The sequence below is a fragment of the Prinia subflava genome, chromosome 2 (assembly GCF_021018805.1).
Source record: "Prinia subflava isolate CZ2003 ecotype Zambia chromosome 2, Cam_Psub_1.2, whole genome shotgun sequence".
In the NCBI taxonomy this organism is placed as follows: domain Eukaryota; kingdom Metazoa; phylum Chordata; class Aves; order Passeriformes; family Cisticolidae; genus Prinia; species Prinia subflava.
In genome coordinates this window covers 85,751,749-85,779,647 of record NC_086248.1, presented here as the reverse complement: position 1 = coordinate 85,779,647, position 27,899 = coordinate 85,751,749, and the positions used below count along the sequence as shown (strand labels likewise).

General features: G+C 42.6%; 1 protein-coding gene across 3 annotated transcripts; it reads right to left on the bottom strand.

Annotated features, from left to right (window-relative positions):
• Positions 1–27: 27 nt before the first annotated feature.
• On the bottom strand, positions 28–27,150 carry MOCS1 (molybdenum cofactor synthesis 1). Of its 3 annotated transcripts, none has more exons than XM_063390849.1 (11): positions 27,001–27,150; positions 19,182–19,314; positions 18,388–18,555; positions 15,358–15,522; positions 11,673–11,734; positions 11,323–11,434; positions 10,929–11,041; positions 10,188–10,298; positions 9,271–9,391; positions 7,958–8,005; positions 28–4,021 (listed from the first exon to the last, which is right to left on the bottom strand). In XM_063390849.1, exons 1-11 carry the CDS (start codon positions 27,106–27,108, stop codon positions 3,153–3,155), a joined length of 2,010 nt encoding a protein of 669 aa, XP_063246919.1. In that variant the 5' UTR covers positions 27,109–27,150; the 3' UTR covers positions 28–3,152. The 3 variants fall into 3 exon arrangements, with proteins under 3 accessions (XP_063246919.1, XP_063246920.1, XP_063246922.1); XM_063390852.1 differs by having other exon boundaries at positions 3,882–4,021; positions 7,943–8,005; XM_063390850.1 differs by lacking the exon at positions 7,958–8,005.
• Between the last annotated feature and the right edge of the window lie 749 nt (positions 27,151–27,899).

The window sequence follows — 27,899 nt, the reverse complement described above, 5'->3', positions numbered from 1 at the left end:
AGATATTTGAAGTAATGCAAACCACACTCCATTGCAACTAGTATTTATTAAAAATACACTGGACAAAAAAAAGCAATCCTCCAAAAAGTAGTCAGTTCATCAACATATATCATGGCCCACCCAGCACCACAGAACCACAGAGTGCTCTCAACCCATTTTTTTCACAAAATGTTGACTCATGTTTGCTTCATTACCTATAAATGTGCATAGTTTAAAGACTTGATAATGTAACATGAGCTTAAAATGGCACCAAAGTCAGTTTGCCCTGCACTTCCAGCCACTCCCAAACCACGGCAGTAGTGAAATGTGCGTAAGAAGCGAGATGTGCGTGGTGGTCATGCGTGTGCTCAGTAGTCCCTGGTGTGGCCCTGAGTCCTTTGTGTGAGCTTTACAGCATGACAGCACACTTCTCAGAAGCCAAAGAATCATACACCCAAAGCATTGTTTTATTACTACTGAGTACACCGAGTTTCTTTTTCATTTCCAACCTTAGAGCCTGGGGGCAGGCCAGGAGGGCAGGGTGTGTTGTGCGTGGTGAGGGGAGGTAAGTGCTTGTGCCAGTCAGTTGACTAAGCAGGTTACATGTGTGCTTCCTTTTCCTGCCACTTTGTTTCCATGCTGAGCTACGGGAACTTTCATGCTATGGGCACAGCAGTTCCACAGATAAATGCAATCTCTTATTTGCAGGATTGGGTGGGATTGTTGGTGTGCACAGTATGGCAGTGCTAGCTACACTGCTGGCAATGACAGGGAGTCAAGACTGCAACAATGAATGTAGATTGTCCTGGTTCTGGCCAGGATATGGGTAATTTTTGCAGGAGCCAAGAGGGGGCATGGCTAACAGCATGGGGGGTTATTATGGGGACCAGAGAAGGGGTCTCTTCCAAGGGAAGCAGTCATGTAGTGCCCGTTCTCTCTATTGTTGAAGGTGTTGCTGCTCATTTTCTTACTCCATTGCTGTTTCCAGTAAACTGTTATTATCTGAACCCATGATCTTTACCTACTGTGCCTCCAATTCTGCTCTCCAGTCCACCACAGGGAGGGAAGAGTGAGTGAGAGTGGAACGCTAAATTGGGGAATACCATTCCTAAACCACATTATTGATGTACAAATGCTCATGGATTTTGGGTACCAAGCTTTCCAGATTTCTTTTCCTTTCAGCCATAGATGCTATGTCTGTCACTCTATCTACCTTATCTCACAGTGACACCAAATAAAGAATCAAATAAATTCATCAATGCAATGGAAAGAATGCCTTTTGTCATAGCTGGTGTATGAGACTTGTGAAGGATCTGTAGTAAAACCTACTGCTTCCTCATCCTAGGCCTGTGCTTGCATTATGTGAGTAGGATGTGCGTGGCAGTGTGGTGTGCTCACAGTACTTTAACCTCTTATGCTTAAGATGATTTTTTGGTAGTGTCTTTGACCTTAACTAGAGTTGTCTTCAACCCTGTGTGTATGGAGGGAGCACCCTGAATCATGTGCAGCTTCATATTAGCCATAAGCAACCAGTAAAACCCTGTTCAGAACACTTAAATTAACATTTGAAAAGCAGCCATTAATATTAACAAGAATGTTGAGTAATTTCTTATCTAGACAGTTAATTACCAAAGCTAATTATTGCTCCATGACTGTAGCCACTGCTACATTAATGGGGACACTTAAGTGCTTCAAGGCCAGAAGACTTCATGAAAAGCAAATTAGAGAAACATGCAGGAAAACACTCTGGCAGAGGCAACAGTAACTACCTTAATTTTCCAAGTGGCCACTAGTATTAAAGTCTGTTTTATCTGTCAGGATATGAGGTTGCTGGTTATCAGGAGCTGCACCGTAGCAATAAAAATTTGGAGTCTTCTAGGCCTTGGTGCGACATCTCTTTATAAAGTGAGGAGAGCTTAATGCTTCTTAATACTTACTTCTGTGCATGGCAAAATTAATCCCCTAAGCATGCAAACAGGGCATCCATGTACTTCAGTGCTAAGGTCAAAACGCTGGAACATGCTTCTAACATGTAAAACATATTTTCAGATCAGAAAAATAATTCTTCCAAACCCAGAAATCCACTTTCTGCATCATACATACTTTCTGCATTTACAGAGCACAAGGCAGAAAACTGGGCAGCTGCCATTTTTTTTTCTTTTGAAACTGGTATGTGGCTATTTCCCACTTGCAGGTGTCAAGGCTGAGGGAGCTGGGCCTGTTCAGCATCCAAAAGAGATGACTGATGTCTCAATGTATATCAGTGTCTAAGGGGGCTATGCCAAGACTATGGAGCCAGGCTCCTCCTGGTGGTGCTGAGCAATAGGACAAGAGGCAATGGGCAGAAACTGATGCACAGGAAGTTCCACCTGAACTTCTTTACTCTGCAAGTGAATCAGCACTGAAACAGATTGCTGAGAGAAGTTATGCAGGCTCCCTCACGGGAGACATTCCAGTCTGGACACAACCCTGGGCTCTGGGTGCCTGAGCAGAGAGGTTGAAGCAGGTGAGCCACTGTTGTCCTTTCCAATCTTACCGATCTATTCAGTGATTCTGTGAAGGGAAGCAGCAGCACTGCAAAGGGATGGGAGCTGCCCCTTGACTCTGACTGTTCCGTGTTTATAATCTCTGCTGTATGGTGAAGTTCCCCAGCTGTGTTCTTCTCTTTCTTCTCTTTGTCACCCTCTAAATTCAATGAAGGAGGTCAGAGGGAAAGATGGACAGACACAATTCTGAAATCTTAATCCTTGACTTAAAAATGGTTGCCAAATAACAGGACTTTCAGCAGTGGCTTCATTCCCAGAGGTCACAGTTGCATGGTATGATGACAGCAGGTGTATTTCACAAAGGAAAAAAAACAACCATAAACCAAAAACCTCTGTGGTATAAGCAGAAATCTTTCTCAATCTCATCACGAGGACACCAAAATGGAGGTACTAGCAGAGTGGAGAACTCTGTCCTCTAAAATTACACATGGTTTTCAACAGGGATAAATGGCTCCACTGTTTACCCAGCAGTGAGCTGACAGAGTAAGGCAATGCTGGAGGCATAGGGTTGCTGTACTTTACACACCTGCTGAGGTCTCCAAGCCCACCAGCTGAGCAAAAGGACTTCTGGAAGAGGCTGAACAGGAGCAGTGGTCACCTGGAGGGCTGGAAGTATCTGGGTTTTATCTAGACCCTTGAAAAGTCTCCCCTCTGCCCACCTGTCTTACTAAGCAACTTCAGCTCCTGGATGACGATGTCATGAGTGACTGCTTTGCACATGTCGTACACGGTCAGCGCAGCCAGGCTGGCAGCTGTGAGAGCCTCCATCTCCACACCTGTCCTCCCCCAGGTGTGACAGGAGCTGCGAATCACCACGGCATGCCTGGCCTCATCCAGGCTCAGAGACACCTCAACATGGTACAGAGGGATGTTGTGACACAATGGGATCAACTGGCTGGTCAGCTTGGCTCCCTGAATTCCTGCAATTTGGGCGACTGCCAGCACATCCCCTTTCTTCACCTGGTTTTGCCTCACCATCCTGAATGCCTTCTCACCCAGCAGGACCACGGCACCAGCCACAGCACTTCTTCTGGAATCTGGCTTCCCTCCAACATCAACCATTGTGGCCCGTCCTTCCTCGTCAGTGTGAGTCAATTTGTCAGAGGCACGAGGTACCTTGGTGCAAGATCCTGAATCCCTGGTATGGAATTCAGATCCTGAATACGCCTCTTTGGACTGACAGTCCACAGGAACTTGGCCAACAGAAGCATCAAGGCACTTTGTATCAAATGTGGAGTTTGGGTCCTTCTGGAAGACACAGTAGCCTCGGAGCTGGGTTTGTAGAATTCCTGTTGCTACATGCCACTGTTTCGCTGGGTGAGATCCTGGCAGGAAAAGTTGTCCGATGATTTTATTTTTCATTGATGCTTTTCCCTTTTGTTTGGGTAAACTTGCTGTCAAAGTCAGCCAATGGCTAAATGTGTGGCCCCACTGTTTTGAATTTGGGGGATTCTGTAGTCCATCTTGGAATAGTGGGAATGACATCAATGCAGGCTCTGGGGAAAAAACAAAAAGTAACATGAGAAGAACATCTTACTAACTGGAAAGCTAAACTGCCTGTAGCAGCTGAGAGCCCTGTCAGAGCACTGCTTGGGACTTCCTGTGTTGCAAAAACCTCAATAAGCCTGCAAATATCCACTGTTTTCCTCAAGCTCCTTCTCTCTCATCAGTTCCCCACATTTCCTGGTTTGCTATTACAAATGTCAATACTCAGAACACTCATTTCAAGGTCCCTGACAAAAAGAAACAACTTACTTTCTGAAAGTATCAACTCCCTCTGAGAAACAGCAGCCAAGAAAGCTTATAAGAGCATCAGTTCTGAAGAAAAGTGAATCACAGCATCTCAGCATCCATTTGGGACCATCCCAGCACCAGCCTTCTTTCAGAAGCCTGGCAAGGTTAATAGGAAATTCTTACACTCAGATCCTCAACTCTGCCTTTCCAAACACCTCCCTGCCAGCACAGGCAGCTGCATTTCCTCCTTTCATCTCCTTCTGCAGGGAAGGGTCATGCCAGCACTTGAGGACAGCAGGGACCAGAAGCACTGCAACTACACTGTCTACAAGCTCTGAGGCTGATGGGAACATCTCATATTATTGCCAGCTCTTAACACGTTAATGACAGCTGAAGTTTAAGCACTGGAAAAACCACAGTTCCCTCACTGACAGACAGATTTTATATCTACTCAGAAGCATGTTCCAAGTAGAGCTGGCAGAGCTCCCAGCTGGCAGAGAGGTAGTAAGCCCTCCTGCCCCTTTTCACCATTTAATCCTTTGGTTTTGGCATTTGCACTGGGCTAAATGCCAAGTGTGAAGACAGAAGGAGTCTCTTTCATATATAACTGAACAAAACATTTTTTAAGTAAAGACAGCAGTATAAGAGGTAAGTGGCTAAGCCCTGGTTTAACAGCACCACTAATAAGCATGGTTCTCTTTTTCTGAAGCTCCTCCTCTCTCTGCTCTGAGAAATGTGGAATTAGGTTGTGCTCAATAACCTCCTTTGGTAGCTCTGGTACTGAAGGACGCCCTTTTCAGCCTATCCACAGGTGCATCAAAGCAGCTTCCAGCCCCTCTGCACATTGCTGAGCCACCTCTGCTGCCCAGGGACTGTCCACATGATAGTAGCAGACACAGTGTGGACAAAGGTCTCATTGTGCTCCTCCATCTTTTTTTAAAAAACAAACCCATTAAACTCTTCCTTGTTAGTCCCAGCTTCTACTAAGACAAGACTGATGCACTTAGCACCATTTTCATCTATACACTGTCTAAAAGTACCCATTTCTGAAGCTTAAATCAACCATAGGTTTCATGATTATAATCACTGCAATAACCTAAATTCAGGCAAAGACCTTTTTCCATCTACAGCTGATGGTCTATTCACTAAAATTAGGATTCCTGCAAATTTGAAGGCATGTGTTTACCTCAGAGGAATGAGATTAAATGGACATAAATGTAATGAGTGCTTTAGAAGAGCACAGAAAATTATTTTTCTTATTCCTCTTTTGCTCTCTCTTTTCACAGTGGAGCTTAACCTGAATATTCCTTTCAATATCCAAGAACTCTAAGCACTCTGTTCTTCTGGATTCCTTGATTAGCTGAAGCTAAACCACTGTGAAAGCCAGACTGTCCTGTCAGAGGGCAGACAAGTCCTTCAGGATAAACACACATGGGTGGGAGCAGGGAGAAAAGTCTGCTCCAGTAGAGTGGGAAGTAGACAGCAAGAGACAGTAATGAGTGCAAAGCATCTTTGCTTTTCTGAGCAACCTCTTGTTGAAGTTGTACCTAGTAATCTCTGCACCCAAATTGCTCATATACCTACAAAAAAAAACCCAACCCAAAATGATTTTCTACTGCACCATACATTGAAACCATCTGACAAATTCCATCTCCTTATATCCTGTTACTGCACCTCAATTTTAATTGTGTCAGCTTCCAACTAGCACAATCTCAGGGGGAGAAAAGAAGGCAGGAGATAGTTAAATTAATGAGGAGAGTCCCATAACTGAAGTGAACCCAGGAGAAGAAGAACCTGCCGAAAGGAATATTTTGATTAAGAGAAATAAGATACAAACCATATAGCAAAGGATTGGACAACAGCAGTGCAGGGAAGATGCCAGGTTTGGCTTACTGGGTCTAGCAAAACCAATTAGTGATTTCCACAGCATTCATTAAATTTCATTAAATTAATTCCATACACACACTCCCCCACTGACTGCTTGCACGCCAGCATTATTTGAAGTTTGTAACTAATTCAAAACACAATTAGGAAATCTCCTAATGACTCCCCCTGTGTAACAGTGGGATACTCTCCACTCATCTCCACTGTCTTCATTGATGTGGTGACTGCCAGCAGTCAGTCTCAAAGGGAGATGGAACAGCTGAAGGAGGAGGACCTGGACAGGCTGCCTCTTTCACTGCATGTAAGACAATGTTAAAGCACTTTTCAAAAGGAAGCTGGATTGATCTGCTCTGTAGACATCCAAACGCTGCTCTGAATGCTAACTTTGGAGTGTGGGAATTCTTTCAAAGGCAACTTGAAAAAATTATGTAGGTCCCAGTGAGCAGTCAAGAGTTTAATATAGTATTTTTCATCTAAAAAAAAAAAGCACCAAAATTTTTTCCTCATGCAGGAAGTCAATACACATTTTAAACAAAGGGTCCTCCTTACCCTTTTCCTGGAACACAATGCAGCAGTGGCCAAATACAAGCGAGCAAAAGCACAATCTTGCACCAGTCAACATGGAAAACAATGGCCCTTTAAAGTGGGGCACCGTGAAAAGCATTCCCAGTAAAGACCTGTGTTAAAGATCTTGGTGGCTCCTATTTTCCAATAAAGGCAACAAAAGTACAAGCCCTAGGGGCTTGGTTTAAAAACAAGAGTAGTTGTTATTATATCACCTGTTGCAAAGACCAACAAATTAATGCATGTTCCCCTCCCCAAGGGTACCTGTTTTAAAACCTGTGTTTTAAGCTGCCCAGCAGCTATCCTGCTCCAAAACATCAATAGGAGGACGAGAGTTTGGATTTGAAACATAATGTTCATGTCTTTCACCTTTGTTTTTTCTTTTCCCACACGTTGTAGATAAGGAACAAGGAAACATCTTGCAATTAATCTCACAAAGCTAACTCTTGTAACCATTTCTTAAAGTCTTTGGAAAGACAGCTATCTTACACAACAGGTAAACACAGGCATGGACAGGGTAAAATCACACTGAAGGAGATGTTAAAAATCAGTAAGAGAACTACAGCAGTGCAACATCACTCATGAGCAAGCTTCAGGCAGAAGGGAGAGTTAGCAAACAGCTGCAATAGACACTAGGAGGAATGGAAAGCCTCTTGGTTCATAGGTCTTTCATGGTTATGTTCAGAGACTTTGCAGCAGTAAGAGGCAATTTCCAAAGACTGAAGCCCCACATCTCAGATTCTGAAGTAGTAGTGAGGTAGGAACACTAGTATTTCTGTCAGCTTGATGGCTCTATATATGTTATAAACAAAGTTGAATTTCTTAATCCATGAATAAAACTCCATTCTGCATCCTTTATATTTATATGGCAATATGGTCAAAACTCACCTCAAACTGTCTTATAAGTAACTATACTGTTCTACTTAAGTACAAAAGAAGCTGACAGAAAATAAGGTAGGAAAGTTGATTATCCCTTTGGAAAATGTAAAGAACTGTCATAATTAGAGAAAACAAAACCAGGGCTTTCAACTGGAAAATCGGGTAAGTAAGGCTTGTTAGGGACACTAAATCTTTCCTCCTCTTCCACTTCAGCGTGTTAACTATAACTGGCTAATTAAGAAGTCCCTTTCTTTGCCTAAACCTAAGGCAGAACCACAAGCTAAACTCAGAAGCCAAATCTGCTCTCTCCCCCAAAGACAGAAACCGAACAAAATCATTGCATGTTTTTTACGTACTGATTTGTCACCCACCAATCAGGACCATTGGCCGGTTTTTCATCTGGGAAATGTTAAACATGCCTAGAAATAAAATAAGGAACACATAAAAATCCTGGCTTTTTAGGTGTTAAGTCATGCATCTGGTTTACATATTTAGTTTTCTGCTCTTCACAGTGCAACCTGTATACTAGGAAAAACAAAGCTCAGTAAAGACCAAGGGAACTGGAAGAAGGGTAATTATTATACAGTGCAGTATTATTTAAAACTATAGCTGCCTGAGTCTTCAGGCATCCAGCTGCTATGGGTCTATCACACTCCAGAACCCCTTCCCAGAAAGCTTGCCATAGTGTGAATTACAGTCTACCTTCAACAGAATTCAATCCATTTGACACTATCTTGTCTCTAACAATAGTATTTGACTGTTTTAGTTCTATAGATAAGTTGTTAATAATTGTTTCAGTTCAAAGAAGTTCAATCACGGAAAGCCACAATAACGAGATTAACACAAAGTGGGAGAAGAATGTCAGGTAAACGCTGCTGATGGCAAAATGACTTCAGTAGGCTGTTCCCCAACCACCCCCTGCTTTCCCAAACCAGAATTCATAAAGGGTCTACCAATGAAGGAACCAACCCCTCCATGCCTTCCCTTAGGTTTATAAGGCACTATTTTATCTGGACCAGACCGATATCCCTTGAAAGTTAGTCTACACTTAGATTTAAAAGCTACCTTTAAATTTGTTTCACATGTTAGGAAAAAAGGGAAAAACCTACTGTTATTAATCTGTCAGAATATGCAAGAAAACAAAAGGGCCAAAGCGTATTTTTAGTGTATAGAGAACTAATCCATGATTATAAAGCCAGTTCATGTACTAGAGGTCAGCATTCCCAGCTGGAGCCAGATTACAAAAACTCAGTTAGGTTCAGATGTGAATGTTTATATCAATATAAATTCAGAAAAGACGAATACAGCCTGAGAATTGTGACTGCATCATCATCAACCTTGTGTCATGACCTTATGCGGAGCACTAGATAAGTACCCACAAAGTCCTGCATGGCAAAAAATATATTTGTCACCTCTAGAAATATGTTAATGCAGTACTTGGATCAACAGCTCAATTTAGTCCTTCTTTTACAGCAAACTAATTTAAAAAAATAAGAGATCCAGTACAACTACGTAGCTTTATACTTTGCTGCTGTTGTCATGAGCTGTGGTATTTGCATCTATTGGAGAACAAAATCAGTCCGAAAGTCTTTCAGTTTGGACTCTCTTTCTCATGGAAGGTTACAAGTACCCGGACGCTGTTTTCCCTACCACTGCTGTTATTTCTCAAGTACAACAAACATACCAGCATGCTGTTTCTTTTTTCTGCCCACTGCTGCTCCAACGATTTGAATCAACTCCTCCTCTGAGGCACCCGACCGCAGGTGATCCCTCAAGGACACTTCTGAATTCCCAAAAAGACATACCTGCAGCCAACCAAGCAGAGGAGGAGAGATGAGAAAGAATAAATTACTTTTACAAGTATTTTGTACTAACCTCAGAGTGAAGAGCTTTGAAGAGGCCTACCCTATTGAAGGGAACATTTATGGAGATTGTTTTCTTTATCTCTCCTCATGTACACGCAGACAGCCTGGGATGTTTATGCAGCCTAAGCTCACTGGGCCTTCAGGCTGCCTCAGTCATCCGACATTAGGCAGCAGCACAGCTGTTGTCAGTATCAGGTGACAACGCATAAGTGCCAATTTTTAATTGAAAACTTTAATTTTCCCCCAGAAACTGCCAGTATCAACGTGGCAGGAAATGGTTATCCCTCCTTGTTCCACAGTCATTGAGCAAATGTACAGGCTGCTCTTGAAGAAGAGTTACAAGTTGTTTGGGAAACAAGACAGGATACTTGTGGAATGCAAAAGCCAAGCCCTCACAGCTGCTTGTACCCTTTTTTAATGGGAAATCATCTGCTTGTCACATGTTTAAGATGATTTTGAATCAAAGATTAGAATAAATGTTTATAATTACTGGCCTTGCAACCATGTTTTGCAACTGAAGTTAACTATGGTAGCAAAACAGAGAAACCCTAAAAAAGGTGATGTAACATCTCCCTAACAGCCTGACAAGATGGAACAAGAATACATACAGGATAAATACACAGGAACTAGTTGGTAATAATTATACATCTTTACATCCCAGCTACTTTTAGGGCATGAATTTCAACACTATTTTCACTGCATGATATCAGAGAATCCAGTTTCACAACCAAACTACCTTTAGGTTCCCATCTGCTGTTATCCTCAGCCGATTGCAGGATCCACAGAAGTGCTCTGACATGGAGGTGATAAAGCTGATTTGTCCTTGGAAATGTGGCACCTTGTAACTCTAAAGAAATGCAGAGGGAAAAAAAAGAGTCAAATACAGACTCCTAGCTTTTATAGCTCCACTTGCCTAAAGACCAGAAAATCTATTTTAACATAGATTTTCTTCAGCCCTAAGATCATATCAAATAAAAATTAAAAGCAAAATCAATTTATTCAGGTGTTCCAGCCTATTCTGCCCTGTTTCTAGAAATTCTCAAACTTGTTAGATGCTTGCTCTTGTAGTTGTCAACTAACAGGTGATGCCTGTAAGGGAGCATGAGCTGGAAATTCCCCATTTGGCACAGTACGCTCTAAAGCAATAGTTTTTTACTGAACAACTCTTCCATCAGGATTGTTAATGTGCAGACATAGACTGAAAAAAGTTTCAAAAGCTGTAAATACAGGATACAGGCTGACATTCTTTATATCTGACCGAAAATACACTTAAAAAACACACTGTAATTATAAAGGTACAGATTATGACTAGGACTTTGTGAGTCTCATGCAGGCAGCTTGACCAAAACCCAAGAGTTACCACACTGAGTATTTATTACTTTGGTTGTCAAATATCAACGCTGTACTTGGGAGAATTGGGGATTTGGGGCAGGGAAGGAATGGGGGCACGTTTCACACATGCTCTGTCCAATCCCACCTTGGCTGTGCTGGAAGTTTCACAGGGTAATTTCTCCAATTCCGGCCACCGCTGTTTAATTGTATCAAGCATTTCTTTGTAGCTCACCATCTTCTTGAAGTTCCATTTATTGCCTGGAATTGACAAAACCAGCCTAACCTTAGACTGTGGATTTTATTCTTTTGATTAGCAAAGAACCACCTTCACATTCTCTCTAAGTGTCACTTTAGCCATAGGTGTCCCAACCAGTCCTTCTACGGCTTACGGAGGGAAGAAGATAAGCTGCAAAAAACTCCAGGCAGTTCCTAATTCCCTAAAAGAACTTACCAAATCCTCTGGAGACAAGCCTATGGGGTGAATATCCACCAGTCAGCTCACTTCTGTCCAAGATGAACCTCAAAGCAGCAGTACTTACCATCAAAGGGCATGTATTCTATGAACCGCACGTCAAGGGGCAGATCCTTTGTGAAATCCACAAAGTCCAGCACTTCATCCTCATTGAAGCCCCGCATCACCACACAGTTCACCTGCAGGGAAAGCAGACACCTGAAACCAGTGAGCAGAGTATGACCTGCACCCCCAGCTGCACAAGGAGATATAAATTCCCCTCATTACTTCTTTGTGTGATCTTCAAGTTTTCCTCCAGTTTTATTAAAAATTATACATGGCGTGGGAGGTGAGATGGAATATAATAAACTCTTTATCAGGTGATCTGTATGTGTGGTAAGTCACAACAGTTTTAGAGTAAATAAACACTGGCTTTACCTTAACAGGACGGTAGCCAAGTTCAGTGGCTTTGTGGATTCCTTCTATTACCTTGTGAAAGCCTAAGATACAAAAAGAGTGAAAAATAGTTTTTATTGTTTCAAAGCAGAATGCAAATGGTGGTTATTTAGTACAGGACAAAGAGATGACAAATAAAATTCAATCTGATTCCGTAGACAGGCTGGAAGTAAGAAGAGCTGCAGATAAAGGGACTTTAATTATACTTGTCCTCACAACCCCCAAAGCCTACCAAGTTATCGTGCTCAAGTCATTGAGATCAATATTTAACTGGTATATGAGCAATCAACAATACTGGTATGGTTTTTTACACCTTTGGATATCCATGTATTATTAGCATATGAATCTGCATTTCCCTGTAAGTCAGCTTTACTTGTGTTACGTTCTTTTTAAAGGGAGCAAGAAAGAATTTATGAACTGCCTCCAGATGCAAGAATAATAAATTAATATTTATTTTATAGTAATGGCTTGTGTCTTTTCTACAATGACAGCAACATTGCTGTCTGATTCAAAACAGAAATTCTAAGTGGTTTTTTAATTGGCTTCCCGAAGCAACTGACTACCCATTAGTCAGAAGATCAGAGGCAGTATGTCTCAGAAGTTTTGATGACAATCCCCGTGCTGCTCCTAGTCATATGTTTTTCTGCCCAGGTCCATCATCCTCCTTTTCTTATCTGTGATCTACTGGAAACTCAGATTCTCTAGTGAACAGATCATACCTTCAATACTCTGTAGGTGTTTTAGCAGAAAAACGCAGTAACTCAGCAGTATTCTGTGTATACTTAATATGGAATGCATTCAAAATCAGAAAAAAAGAAAACTAAAGAGATAAAAATTTCACTTCACCGCTCCCTGGCTAGTAAAGGCATCATAAAGCATGGACATAGGAAAGCAGAAGATACAATCATTTAATAAGGCGGTTCTAATGCTAATCCTGGCTGCAAAGAGTGGTGAAGAGCAAAGTTCCTTCACACAGTGAAATAATTCTTGCAAGCAACTGTTTGAAGTTATGGCTTGTCACCCTTCTCAATCACCCCCTACTTGTGCATGTGCCCAGGAAATTTCCAGCACCTATGGTAGATCCCATTCCAATCAAGCAAGATTGAAGGCAGGTTGTGGCAACAGAGATAATGATACACTGCTGTAAGCACAACCCAGAGCCATGAATGGGATCAAAAATCTCTGCTACTGCTCAGAAAATGTAATCTGTGACCACAGGATTACAGAAAGCAGAAACTAAACTAAACATAACTAAAAAGGCCAGGAAGCAACCACTTCTCTTTCACCCAATGAAAAATTTCAATACTTTCATCATATTTGATTTCTTCTGAAGTCAGAACTTTAGCCAGCTATATAGTACAGAGAACCTTAGAGCCATCCAGAAAAACCCTATCTAGAACAAACCTCCCCGCATTTAATCCTTACAGGAAAAAAGGCTTCAGGCCTACATTTAATGATACATTAAAGTACATCATTACCTCACTTTCCTTGGATGAAACACACAAAAAGAAAGGGACAGGCCACGAAACAGGTTAGACTGGCTACCTGCATGAAAGCATTTTTCATTTGTTCATCCCTTAGAATATGGTAGATTGGAAAAAGTAGAAATATTATGGTACTCTAAAGTGCTTTCCCACATCAGTGAAATCTCGGATGATCTCACAGTCATTTTGTCTATCCCAACCATCTGCAAGTAGAAGCAGCTGTGATACAGGGCACCTGCACCAAAGATACACATTTCTACTTCTTAAAACCCTACATTGACTTTCCAGCAAAACAGAGAAATTATTCCAAGTTTCTCAAGTTCCTGGTAAGCTCCATAACCAGATGCCACCTTTATTTTCCAGAGAAGTCATCAACCTGTAGGAGTCCAAGACCAGGAATTCCTCTCACCTTAACAGAGCTAGCTTGTTGTCTCTGGAACTGCCACAGGAGACAGGGTAGCTCAGTAGGGCATGCACTCTATTCTCTGCTCATTCCATACTTGGAAATCTCCTATTAAATAAAAACCCTCAAAAAAAAAAAAAAAAAAAAAAAAAAAAAAAAAAAAAAAAAAAAGGCATTTTACATAATTTCAGCCTTTAACCTTAACAGAAAAAAAAAAGAAAAAAAAACCCAAAGCAATAGAACTCAATGTTACTATTTTTTTACCTGATCTCTGCTTTGAAAAAATATCTATGATTTGGAGACCTTTTTCTCCTTTTAAAAAATACTAAGTAATAGAAATTTCTCTGTCCATTGCTTATGCTGTTCAGCTGAGCAATTTCTCTCTTTGTTGGTAAAAGATCTTTTACTCTTTAAAAGCAGAAGAGAACATTTATATAAATAAAAGTTACCCTCATCCCCTAATAACTTTTCATTTACTTTATAAGGACCACATTTCTAACAGCTTCTAATCTGGTATGAAAATCTCTGGCCTTGTAATTCAGGAAGCTGGAGGCTCAGGTTTGCCCCTTTAGTGGCAAAAAGAAGGGCTTGTTCCTAATGAATGTCACAAACCAGGTAACACTCAAACACAGAGAGCAGAAGGAAAGAGCACAGTCAAGACCTGTTTGTAATTAGATACTCCCAGATACCACTCTGGGAGCCAGCTGTGCCATGACACAACCAGGTCAGTGCAATAGCCTGCACTGGCAGGATAATGCTCCACTCAGCTTTATGACAGGAACTGATTCCTGCACCATGACACAGAAACCTGAAGTAGTGCTCCCTCCCATAGAGACTGTTGACAAGGACACCTTTCTGCACCTGCCAGCAGAACTTGGTTTGCTAGCAATGATTCAAATGCTGACGTTACTTCTCACAGCATTCCAGATTTCTACAATCCTTTCACTACATCTGTCTGAGGCTGTTGCACCATCTGGTGGCCACTTAGGGGTTTTGTCAGAATTAGAAGTTCACAGACTACTGAAGTTTCGTTGCTGGACAGGAAGAGAATGATATAACACCAAATCAGTTTTAGTTTGGAAGTAAACCCAACCATGAATCTGAGATCCATGACCAGCTTTAGGATTCATTTAAATCAGAGTCTCTAACACTGGGCATATTGAAGCGTTTTTTAAATTTTACTTGCAATTACTTGCTCAGTAGGAGAGCAGTAACAAAGGCAACAGCCCTCCTCAAATTACCTCAGGCATGGTTTACGTTTATTCCTATTAAAAAGTAGTGGATATGGAACATGAGTAACCACAAGTGAGACCAGTGCAAGCACACCCCAAATACAATTTTCAGGAACTGCCACTATTCACGACAAAAAGTTCAGTTCTTGTGGCATCTTTATCCCCAGATGGTATAGCAGAAGCATCTGAGTTTTTTGAACAGTATTAAAGAAGACCAGCACACAAGACCAAAATAAGATTTGGAGAGTCCTCTTGAGAGCTATGACTAACCAATTATAGATGACTAACTGTGACTAACATGACTAACTGTGGTGAGTTGAGTATCTTCTACTTCACCAGCTCAAACAAAAGGGGGTCTACATGTTTAGCATTACAGAAAGAAGGAAAAAGAGTCACTACTGAATAATCTAGTGTAGACTACTTTTCCCAGCCTCAGGAGGATAGCAGTTCACTTCCCTCCCAAAGTAACTGACTGTGAGAGATACAGTAAGCAACTCACAATATTCCTGCAAGTATTAACACAGTTGCCTTAGGAGACAAGTTTGTACCTTTCCTTCGGACAATGAACTCAAATTTAGCTGGCACCAAAGTATCCAGGCTAATGTTAATGGCATTCAGTCCTGCCTCCTTCAGCCGGGGCAGCAGTCTGGTTAAGTTGATCCCATTAGTTGTGACAGCAATGGTTTTCAGCCCTTCTAGCTTGTACAGTTGACCTAGGAAATAAAAAGTAAAAAGAACACTTTAAAGAAGTAGTTAAACTATAAGTTACACAGAAAACCCAAAAGATCTGTGAAACAAAGAAAAAGTATCACTGAAGGTGTGAAGAAAATGTGGACATGTCAGTGCTTTTGCCTTCTTCCAGCTGTATTGGTTTAAGAGATCAGTTTTAGTACAAATCCATTTCAAAAGGCATGAGAGTGCACTTTATTGCAAGTGAAACTGGTGGTACAGTTTTGTTTTATTAAAATACACACTAATTTTGTTCTTCATTTCCTAAATATCAACTTTATTGTTGAAAGACAACCCCTGATTTTGTGTACTTTATTTTCCTTATCCACCTTTGCAAACTGAAAGGTGGATGTTTATGTTCTGCAGTAATAATAAGCAGCAAAGCACCCCTTTCACAACTGACACCTGACCTAACTGTTTATTTAGCAACATTTGTCCTACAATGCTTTACCAAAACCCAGTTCTAACTCAGAGGCAGCTGCCAGTAGAACTTTGAACTTATGAAAGAAATACCACATGCAGTCCTAACTAAACAGAAAAAGGTCAACATACTAAACTATTACAGAGAATCCAAGGCAACAACATCCAAAGGGACAAAACATTTGCACTTGACAACTGAAATATTTCCATTACCAGTGGTAGCCTGGCCGACTGGAGAGTGCTTACGCAAGACACTGAAAAATGGCTAACAAAAGAAAACAGCATAAGAAACATATAATATCATGAGATTAAGATTTAGAAAATTGCTGCCTCCTCATAACCCAAATGCAGAAATCCTCAGCATACCAGATCTCCAGAGATCAAGCTTTCAAACTTCCAGTTATCAGTACAATAACAAATAAGAAAAAAACCCTCATAAACAACTTGCAGAAGCAGAGCCACAGCAAAGTAATTTACTTTGGTTTTATCTCCCTCCCTCATAGCCTTCATCCTAATTATTTTGAAAATATTTGAAGAACCCTTACTCTTGAGGCAGCTGTAATTACAGTACAAATATTTCATAGTCCCTTCTTCCCTCACTTTTTTACCTCTATTTGTTCATGTTGATAAGGGCTTTATTTCGGCTTTATCTCATTTCCTAGCTCTTTTCAAAATATTCATCCTGAGTCCAGAACTCTGGAATGGGTCAAGCCAGGTCACAGTCAAGATGCTGAAGTTTACAGCAGCAGCATTTTGGAACATGATTAAGAGCTCCATAAAGACACGAGGTTGTAGGGAAAGAGCAATCTTTACTAAGAGAGATTTTTTCTGGGCCTTCAGCTCTCAAAGTCCTCCCAAATGACCAAGAATAATCTTCTAGAGAATAAGTGCTACTGGCTCAATTTTGCCAAAGATTATTTAACAATAGGTATCACCAGCAGTTTAATCTTTGTGAGAGTAAAGGACACATGCTGAAGCCAGAGGATAGTTTGGGAACATCAATAATTTTATTTATAGACTCAGAATGCACAAAATGCTCAACCTCAGAACAACTGGGAAAAAAAGTCTAGGTGCCATACAGGTTTCATTGCTAGAAATGTAAAATGCATAAAGGTACTGAATAAAACTAATGTCATTCTGCAGCCTAAAATAGAAAAAAATTTTAAAAAGTAGCACCAGTTGATTAGGTCAGCAGAGGCAGCAGCTGATGTCCATGCATCTTTTTCCTCACCAGACAGGGCAAGATACAGGATGAGGCACTGGAAATACACTAACACATGGAATCAGCCGTAATAACAAACTGAACAGTAGACAACTGAAGTGAGAAGTCAGAGATGGAGGCTTAACACTAACACCAGCAAGTTAAGAAGGACCAGTCAGAACACTCCACCAGGTGTAACCTTGACAGTGTCATGGTTTCTTAGCTTGTTGACCTCTAAAACTAAAAGAGATTAAAGAGACTTCATAATTTTGTAACTCTTAATATTTGTATTAAACTTGTTTGCTGACCTTTGGTCACTGCTTTAGCACCAATCAGCACAAGTGGAGGCAGCTGACAAAAACTATCAACTAGAGAAGGAAACAGAACAGATGCTGTAAGTCCACAGCACGAAGCTAAAACTTGTATGTCATGAGCCATGAGGGAAACCATTTTACATTTATGTTTTCCTTTAGGATTAGGAGCATCTTCTTAAATAGACAATTTTCTTACATATTCTCCTCTAATCATTTCCTTAACAGCACTTCTCCCAATTGACCTCAGAAAAGGTGTGTATATTTCCCAACACATGAACTAACAAATCTACCCTACACCACTTTACTATTGAAACGGGTATAAAAAGTTGCTATAAAAAGTCATCCAATATTCCATCCTCCACCCCAAGGAAAATGGTTTTGTCAGTGCAGATGTGTACTCCTCAGACTACTAATAATAAACAGCTATCACAGAGTTTATATCTGGTGCTTATTTAAACTTTGAGTATCTCAGAGGAGATGGATTCTATATTCCACTATCAGCTGCTTCAGAAAAGTCTCAAACATATGTTTTCAGCAGTCCCCAGGACATAATTTAGCTTTCAGCAAGTGTTAGATGCTGATTCATAGTTTATGTGAGTGCATCTGTTAAAAGATTTTAAATAATCTAAGGAACTGTAGCAGGTCTCTGAATAGCATGGTCTCCTACAGTAGCTTCAAATTACATCTGTTCATAGAAACAACTAAAAAACCTGAATTTCTGTATTAAAAAGAATTGGTAACAGAAATCAGCATTAACATTTTTGAGCTTTACTGGTATTTCACAGATCATTTATAGTTTGGAGAATGGCTTGCTGAAAATAACTTAAACCTCAACCCAATTTAGCACCTGAGATACTGTAGCCAGCTTCTCCAAAACCACCTAGAAAACGAGGCTAACTCTGTTTGGAACTCACCCACAATATCCACCACATCGGGACGGATAAGCGGCTCTCCCCCTGTCAGTCGGATCTTGTCCACACCTTCTTTCACAAACAGCCTGGCTAAGGTGATTATCTCCTGGGTAGTTAGTAGTTCTGATTTTGGAGTCAGCTGAACACCTTCCTCAGGCATACAGTACTGACCTGAAACAAAGATTACAGAAATACATGAGGCAAAAAATAACCCACAACAATGAATCTAATATTAATGAGAAAAATGCACCAAGGGCAGCTGTCTTTAATGGATGTCAAATGACACCAACTGTACAAAAATTTTACAATCTCATAAGAATTTCCTGGTTTACTTCAGAGGAAAACCAAGACTAATTTGATGTGCCTCAAAATTACAATGGATCCACTCTGAAGAAAAGGATGACCTTATTTCTATCTCACCTGCATTCAGAGACAGCAAGTTCAACCAGCAAGCACTGGGACATCACCACAGACTTTCCAGACATAATTGTGGGAATGCCTAGGTATGAGGTCTCCTGCTCACTGAGACTTTGGGCACACAAGCATCATTATATTAACCCCACCAAGCCTGATAAAAGATCTGTCACTTCCACCCATCCCTGGCAGATCCCTAGGCTTGCTCCAAGTTTCCCATCCCACCATTAGCTCAGCCCCAGTTAGTCTCTATCTGCCCTTTATCGTTACTTTGTGAAGACAAGAAACAGCACAGGGCCAACACAGCAATAATACTGTAACCCAAACCTTGGCCTTTGCACAGTATGTGCAGAGTTTTGTGCAAGGAAAGAGCAGACACTTACACCTAAGGTTGCATTTCTCAGTCAATGAAATTCGCAAGTAATTGTGCTGCCGCCCAAAGCTGTCTGTCAAAAAAGCAGAGAATGGAGCTGCATGTTCTAATACAAAGCGTCCTCTTCCTGAGCTCTGTAATTCCTGTAACAAAACCAAGCAAGTGTTAAATATTTGAATAGTTGCCCTGTCAATTTGCTGTATAAATATCAACTTCGAACTCAACTGATAATTATTATTCCATTCTTCCCCACAGGGACAGCTGCCCAAGGTAAAACATTGTCAAAAATGGCCATTTATTAAGTTTCACACCCTACACCTTAATCCATTTCTACAATTTTCCCTGTGCATTTTAAGATACCTGTCTTTGCCACAGGTGCTTCAGGCTTTTTGTGCAGAATAGAGAGTGTTGTTGTTCAACTGCCTGTCTCCTCCCAGAATCAATGATCCAGGATCACCTATGCTCACTACAGCCCCCGAGTAAATGAAATTATAGAGAAGGGGCCCTTCCTGTGCTTCAGCACAAGAGAACTTGAAGCTGATGAAACCTGAAGTTGATGAACACAAGCATCTCTGCTTGTGTTCCTACCATATTCCATGTGCAACACTAACTTCTTGCTAACAGCAAAACTGAATTATTGCTACATACAATTATGTTTCATGATGCCTGTCTTCATTTCCAACAAAGTCTTCCTGCCTAAACCCATATAACAGAATACTTCCAAAAGGCTTGTCTCAGTTAAAAGATGACAAATAATGCAGGGCATGGGGGAACTGGAAGAGAAATGTGTGATTCTGAACACTTGTTCAAACTGAATAAAAAATATCAGATTTTTTAGAATTCCTTTATTAACTGTCATGAAGTGAATATTACAAGTGATTTCTACTTACAATTTTGGATGTTTTTTAAAGCACAATGTAATATATTCTAGAGCAACATGATTTTTAGGAAGTATAAGTATTTGCCCTCTAAAATGAGGGCATAAGAAGGATAAAGACCTGCTGGAGCAAGACCAGATGAGACCCCAAAGCTGTTCAGATGGCTGGAGCCCCTCTCCTAACAAAGCAGGCTGAAAGAACTGGATTTGCCCAGCCTGGGGAGGAGATGGCTTTGGGGAGATATTATAACATTTTCTAGTACCTAAAGGGGACTACAGGAGCGCTGGAGAGGGAATTCTTACAAGGGCCTGTAGTGACAGGACAAAGAGGAATGGCTTTAAGCTGAAAAAGAGTAGATGTAGATATTAGGAAGAAATTCTTTACTGTGAGGGTGGTGAGGCACTGCAACAGGCTTCCCAGAGAAGCTGTGCATGCTCCATCCCTAGAAGTGTTGGATGGGCTTTGAGAAGCTGGTCTAGTGCAAGGGGACCTTGACCATGGCAGGGGCTTGGAACTAGATGATCTTTAAGGCCCCTTCCAATCCAGACCATTCTGGGCTTCTATGACCACATTAGGTATCAAAACAAATATCCCAAATAGTAGCTGCAAATGAATACAGTTCAAGTTTATACCAAGTAAGTTAAAAATATCAATACCATCAATGCCAGAACAGTCAAGTATAGCAAGGTCTAAATGGAGAGAGTCCCACTGCCTTTAGCCCATGACTTTCAAATGACAGTGTTATAGCTCTCTTTTTCTATACCTGTAAACCATAGCTGAAACCTCTCTGCTACTTTTGGAAAATATTTTGGTACCTCAAGTGAAACTTACAGTAACTGAATAAACTCTTATCACAGTACTGCAGAAAAGCAAGAGTTTACCAACATACTTTTATCAGGTGGTGGAGGATACTTGGTTCAGGCACTACGTACAAAACATCCAAAACCAACATAATTCAAACTCTGCTAAGTATTTTCATCTGCTACATCAGAGTTAAATTACCAATTTATAGGAGGTCAATTTGGTAACTCATGAATGAGGCCAGCTGCCTGGCATCATAAAATAAACCAGAGAAAAGTCCTCACTAGTTAACCACATACATACATTTAACAGTCAGCCATGGAAACCAGAAGATAAATAAAGGATTCCTGGATATACAGTGAATTTCACATCTTCTGAAAAGGTACATACAAAATCATTTCTGTATATATGGTGTTCACAAAGTGTGTGTGTGTAAATCAGCTGCAGAATTGTGCCTCAAGCTGAAATTGTGCTGACTACTCTTCATAGGCTGCAGCAGGCAAAGGATTAAATAAAGTTTTGACATAAATTTCAGATGTAGAATTAGGATCCAGACAAAACGACACATTACTGGGTATTTAAACAGCTTACCTAAGCAAAAGTCATGACTCACATCCAGTGAAAAAGAGACCTGTGCAGTCTCCAGACATACTAAAATCAGAATCTATGGGGTGATGCCAAGGGACTGGGCAGGAACACTCACAGCCACAGCCATCAGCTCTGGTCATCACTAGTAACAAAAGGAGCTAATCCTGCACAGGATTTCCCCACAGCCCTTGCAAGAAATGTCTAGCTAAAATGTTGAAGCACCCAGGGATGCTTCCTCGAAACATTTTATTCTACAAACATTTGTAAGAAACACTGTGGGTGGGTGGAAGCCATAGAGGACCCTCAGTGATCAAATCAGCCAGACAGCAAAGGTCATCTGGGGAGAGACCCAACTTCAGCCACCAGCAGCTGCAGTGAATTTGTTTCCAGCTGTGCTAACACCAGGCTCCTGCTAAACTTACAAGCAGGAGCAGTCGTTCTTGGCAGCACAATCTTTTCCCTAACCTTGAAACAATCCACTACACTTGATCCAAACAGCTTTGTGGCAAGATAAGACCTTACTCTACGAATACCCATAGCAGTGAGCAGCTAGAGGAGACACAGGAGACACAAAGTGGCTGTTTCAAAGCCTAGAAGACATCTGTTTACCCCTGATAAAACTGCAGTAGCAGTTTCCACAGAACTGCTTTTCTGCCACAAGAAAGCAATCCCTTTCAGTTTCAGGGCTGCAACAGCAGAGACGTACAGGCTTCAAGGCCAGCCCTGACAAGAACCGGCCTTCCCTTCCTGCAGCACCAAAGTGCAATTGGCAAACACTTTGCAGCCACACCCGCTGCTCACACACTTTCCCTCACCTCCCCTTCCTGCAGCATGTGGAACAAGTCATCTGTTTTTAAACACCCTAAGAAAATGCTCCAACCTGGGAGTGTGCAGGTTGCCGTAGAGCCCTGAACAGCTTTAGAGTACCAAAAAAAAAAAAAAGTCCCAAGCTGTGAGTCCCTTGTTTTGATAGAAATGCTGGCTCTGTTCCACTTACTGTAAGTGTTTCTCCAAATACAAGGCAGGTTAACTCAAAGAACCCAGGTAAATATCCAGACTTCATTTGTTCATCTTCCCCAGTCTGAAAATTCACCCCCGAACAGACTAAATCTAAGGAAATTTTAAATCTGCCAAACTCAGAAAAAACACAACCCAAAAAAACTGGTTTTCTCTTGAAAACTATGCTGCTTTCTGGCCTGGTTGGAGATCTGATGTTCTCCTTCCTGTTATTTTGGAAAGGTGTTCACATTTGAGAGGGAAAGCGCTCCCAGGTTTATTAAAATTATCTGAGCCCCTATTGTGGGAGCACTCCTCTCCCATTTCTTTCCCAGTAACTCTTTTCTGCATCTTTTTCAGGACTGGGCTTCCTTACCTTTCCACTTGAAGACAGAACAGTATAAATCTCCTGCTTCCTAGTTTTGGAGTGTGCATTACAGGGAGGGAAAGAAGGGAAAAACTGTCCTTCCTAGAAAGAAAGGTGGGGGCAAATGAGGGACACTTTTACCTAATGAAAGACAAAACTGCATACTTTCAAGGACAGTAATATACTTAAAATAATTTCCTGTTTTCAGGAAGGAGCCACCACTGGAGTGAGATACAGGGGATCACTTCTGTTGCTGGTCTGTCATCCATCTGCATGGCTGCCATAGGTAAGGTAGCTAAAGTAAGAGGAGTAACACTGCCCTTCATTAATTACTCAGAAGTGAACTGTCAAGAAGCAGCATTAAAAGAACAGGCACTCAGCAATAAATTGGTGTCAATAAACTTTAAAGTTTCTACTGGAAATAACTAACTCTTGCTGCAAAATAGTGGGTTTTAGAACAGGGAAAAGAAAAATGTTTTACATAGTTACTAGAACTTCTTTCCATCATCTTCTTGTTGTGTACAGAAATAGGTTTGTCTGGGAGAGAAGAATGACAGGAAATGGAATTTTTAAGCTATTCAGTTTCTAAGCAATTAGATTTCAGCACAGAGGAATTAGGAGATACCATAAGCCCGTACCATCAGCTTGAACTCCAGCAGATGTGGATCCTGTACTACCAAAATTGCTACTGCACCCAGCACTGACTCATATTTTTATCAATACCACAGAAAAGGCCAATTAGCAGAATGAATGAAAACTCAGCTGCCTTCCTGGTAACTCAGGGCAAGGATGAAGCATTCTCTCAGGTTGCTGTGTAAGTAGGGTTCTCTGAAGGGGAAGAATAGGTTGAGGTTGAACCTCATCACCAGTAGTCTTTGTGAGAGCTACTGAAACAGAAGAAAGCCTGCTTCAGTTCCCAGGCTACAGGAAAAGGATTATTCAGTTCCCTGAAGTAGGCAAAGGTGGAAGACTGGTGGTATTTTAACATATGTTGTATGCATATAGCCCAGTTACATAATTTTTTCACTCAAAAGGGATGTCTTTAACCCACAAGTCCCCACTCCCTTCTCTCCATAGTCAACAGGTGACACTTCTGCACATGGCAGGAGAATGCCCTGTCACAGTGTGCTTTATCTGATCCATGAAAAAAACAGGTTCATTCTCTGGGCTGTCAATCACATGTTCTATACTAGTACTGAAAGAATGAGAGCTTAGATGACTGCACCTAACAGCTACATTTTGACAAGCTGTCAACCCTTCAGACCTGACAATTCACCTGTGATTTCCAGGAGAACTCTTCTAACAATGCAGCAAAATTGGAAGCTGTCAGCAGAGGTATCAATAACCACCAGGAACACCACAAACTGACAGAAACTAGAAAGGTTCACTTAAACACAAGGGGGCAGACAGAATTCTTATCTACTAATCAAGCTGAAGATCAAGTACTATCCTTGAAGAAGCTGAAGATCAAGTACTATCCTTGCTCTTACTCTTCCACCTTCACTTCATCCCCAGTGATATCTGTGCACTATAAAAGAGTAAAGCCTGCAAAGATTTCTGCACAGGCCTCAGGGACTACCACAACCTGTGTACCCAGGACACTGTCAGTGCTGCTCCTCCCTCCACCAGCTCTTCAAGCTCCTGCAATCCTGCTGGGTTTGTGCACAGCACCTAACACTGTGCAGCCTCACAGACATAACCCAGCAAGAGCTCTTCTCTTTCATGCCTCACCTTTAGCATCGTAAGTCTGTAGGGAAGTGGTGACATAATGTCCTTGGTTCAACCTGGAAATCAGACAACCGCAGAGGCTGAAATGGGTCTAAGTAGGCCAAGTGCCAGAATGAGTTCTAAGCTGAGAAGGCCAAGACAAATGTTTTTGTGAGGGCTCAGTAGCTGCTGCCCAATGGCTGACCCCAAAACAGCAGGCTACACTTGTGGATACTGGCACGGAGAGCCCTGCCCAGGGACTGCCACCAGCTACCCACAAAACAGAGCAGCAGCACACAGAGTTTCAGACACGACTGGCTGAGAATGAGGGCCATGTGAGGTCTTTCTGGGCAAGCTGGACTCTCCACTTTATCTCAGCACTGAAGGCTTCATTGTGGCCACAGAAATTTTCAGGTGGTTGTGTTTGATTTACAGGATCTACTAGAGCAGATGGAGAAACGAAGTGAAACTTTGTATTGAAACTCTTACTGGACATGATACATCTAGAGCAGAATTAAAAAAAAAATATGCTGACTTCCAGTTTTGTAGTAGAAATAGGAGATCCTACCTGATCCTTTTAATTCAAGAATTAAATGTGGACATATATTATCATGGGTGGCATCAAACTTTGTTAACTGTGAACTACTCAAAAAAAAAAAAAATTCAAAGAAATGCTTGCACACAATCAAAACAACTGTGAAAATGCTGCTTTCAGAGCGCCTGTAGCTTAATGCCCTGTTCCAGTCTTAGAAAAAGGAACTCTGCTCTGGGCACACCTCTGAGACTGACAACTGTATCTCAAAAACCATGATACAAACAAGTAAATTGTTCACCACACACCACTAGTACAGCGGCTGTACCGATCCCACTGTCTGCAACCTAACCCAAAGGCTTAGAATGGACTTACCCCTGGACACAGCCTCCCAGCTGTGGGAGGCCGAGTTGAACTGCCTGAGTTACAGAGTTACATCTTCCATAGCTGGAATGATCATTCTAAAGGGGACTGAAATATAGCCTAGTGCTCTCTTCTCCCCTTTGCACACACCTCCTCCCCAAAACCTCAGGAAACTAAACAGAACCCATGAATACTTGCAGCTCCAGCACAGAAGACAGTCCAGCAGTATTCACAACAGTTCTGAATGTTTGAATGTTCTCTCATTTGAAAGCACATTTCACTGTCCCCTATGGCGGTAACGCTAATTGTTTCTCTCTACAGATGAGTCCCAGGAGAGACTGAGAACAGAAAGTAGCAACGTGTATCTTATCGCTGTAAAGTTGCTAAGTCTGCAGTGCCTTTGCTTTTACACTAGCTTGCTTCTCAAGCCCTGCAGGATATAAGCCAGTGCCCTGGCACACTTCTCGTATTTACTGTGCCATAAATGCGTATCCCCCATCCCATTCTTCCAGCTGCCACGGCTTTTGGCCCCTAAAGGGAGGTAGGGCTGGATGTCGCAATCAAGCTCTCTCAAAAGTGTATCTGAATGCTTCCTAAAGCCCCCCGATGTAAAGAAAGCACTGAAAAGTAATTCTGATCAGAATTTATAAAAATGTTCATGGCCTAGGAAAACAAACAAAACAAATTCAATAGCCTTTCCAGTTTTCTGAGTCAAGTAAGCATTCAATAAAGCAACACACAAATTCATTTGGTTTCCTGTAAGTAAGTAAGCGGCAGTGAATGCATTCAATTCTGGAGACACAGAGTCTGTCGCTAGTAGTTTTAGCTTATTTTTCTGTTTGTTAAAGCCAGCCATGCAATCGCAAGTAACTCAATAAATCATGTCCCAGCTGGGATTCCTCTGTGTGCCATGCCCTATTTCTGCTACACAGTTACAGAACCTTTGCCTTTCTGCGCAGCTTTTTCTCCTGCTTTTGGACACCAAGAGACTGAATCCACCCGAAGGACCAAAACTTAAACCGGGAGCAGCTGTATCGGGGCAACACCTGAGCTGACTCTGTGCCAGCACCAGAACAAACAGGTTCAGTGCGAAGTTCGCATGATCATCGGAGCTCAACCACCGAAAGCTGCCAAACCACTCTGGTTTTGACCCAGGCTGATCAAAGAGCGTTGTATAATCTCTCCTTTGGCTGGGCAGGAGCACAGGACCGCCTCGGTCCATGAGACGAGTGTTCCACGTACTTCCAAAGTAAGGGTGACATTTCAACAAAGGAAGGACATACCATTATGCATTACTGTATGTTTTGTTGACTTTTCCCTCCTCCCTACACACAATCAGGTCATGGTCACCGCACAAACCACCGGTCGGTCCGGGATACGTTGCAAAATTCTATGGACAGGTTGCATTTCTCTGGATCGCGCTGGCAGCCCCCGCCCGCCGTGCCCGAGCCCCCGGTCACCCCGCCAGGCGCTGCCACGGTTGCCAGAGCGCCCCTCCACGAAGCACACCTTCCCAGGGACGAGGCGCCGGCCCGGCACTGGCGCTCCCCCCGCGGGGCTCCCCCCGCCCGCCCCGCCGATCCCGGGCCCCCCTCACCTGCGCGGCGGCCGAGGCGGCCCTGGCGCGCGCCCCGCTGCTGCAGGCGCGGCGCGCGGCCGCCCCGCGCGCCCCCCGCACAAGCCGCCCCCACGCCGCCGCCGCCATCCGGCTGCCCTGCCCCGGCGCGCGGGGGGCGCCGCCGCCTGCCCCGCGCCGTCACGCGGGCAGGGCGGGCCGAGACAGCCAATGGGAGCGGCGGGCGGCGCCGTGCGGCACGCCGGGAGTTGTAGTTCGCCACCCTGGGGAGAGCGGGGCCAGGGAAGGAGCGGGGCTGCCCGCAGGTTCGACGTCAGCGCTGTGTACCCCCGGGGCAGCCCTCTCGGGCCATTCGCAGAATCACGGAGTATCCTGATCCCACAAGGATCGTCGAGTCTAACTCTTAGCCCTGCATAGGACCATCCCCAAGAGTTGCCCCATGTGCCCAAGAGCATTGCCTCTAGAATTCAGACAGCCTTGGTGCCATGACCACTTCTCTGGGGAGCCTGTTCAAGTGCCCAACCACCCTCTGGGTGAAGAACCTTTTTCCAGCATCCAGCCTAAACCTCCCCTGACAGCTCAGTGCGGTTCCCTCAAGGTCTGTCACTGGTCACCAGCGAAGGGATCAATGTCTGCCCTGCTTCCCTGATTCCCCTCACCAGGAAGGCGATGAGGTTTCCCCTCAGTCCCCTCATACAGCTTCCCCTCAAAGGCCCTTCGCCATCTCTGGTGGTGGCACAAGCCCCAGCAGCACGGGCAAAACCTGCACTGACAGCTTTTGCTGTCTGCCTTTCCCCACCCTCACCTCTGCCCTCCAAAAGCCCGGTGTAGAGCCTGAGCTCTGACTGCTGGATGCCTTCAAGGGAAACGTGGGCGTTAAAAGGACTTGCACACAGGGTACGTATCCCAGCAAAGCTGCC

Coding starts and splice junctions, on each gene's coding strand:
- MOCS1 (XM_063390849.1), bottom strand. CDS start 27,108: ATGGCGGCGGCGGCGTGGGGGCGGCTTGTGCGGGGGGCGCGCGGGGCG. Junction 15,523..18,387: donor CGATGTGGTGGATATTGTGG/GTGAGTTCCAAA, acceptor TTTATTTCCTAG/GTCAACTGTACAAGCTAGAA. Junction 11,735..15,357: donor GTTCATTGTCCGAAGGAAAG/GTACAAACTTGT, acceptor TTTGTATCTTAG/GCTTTCACAAGGTAATAGAA.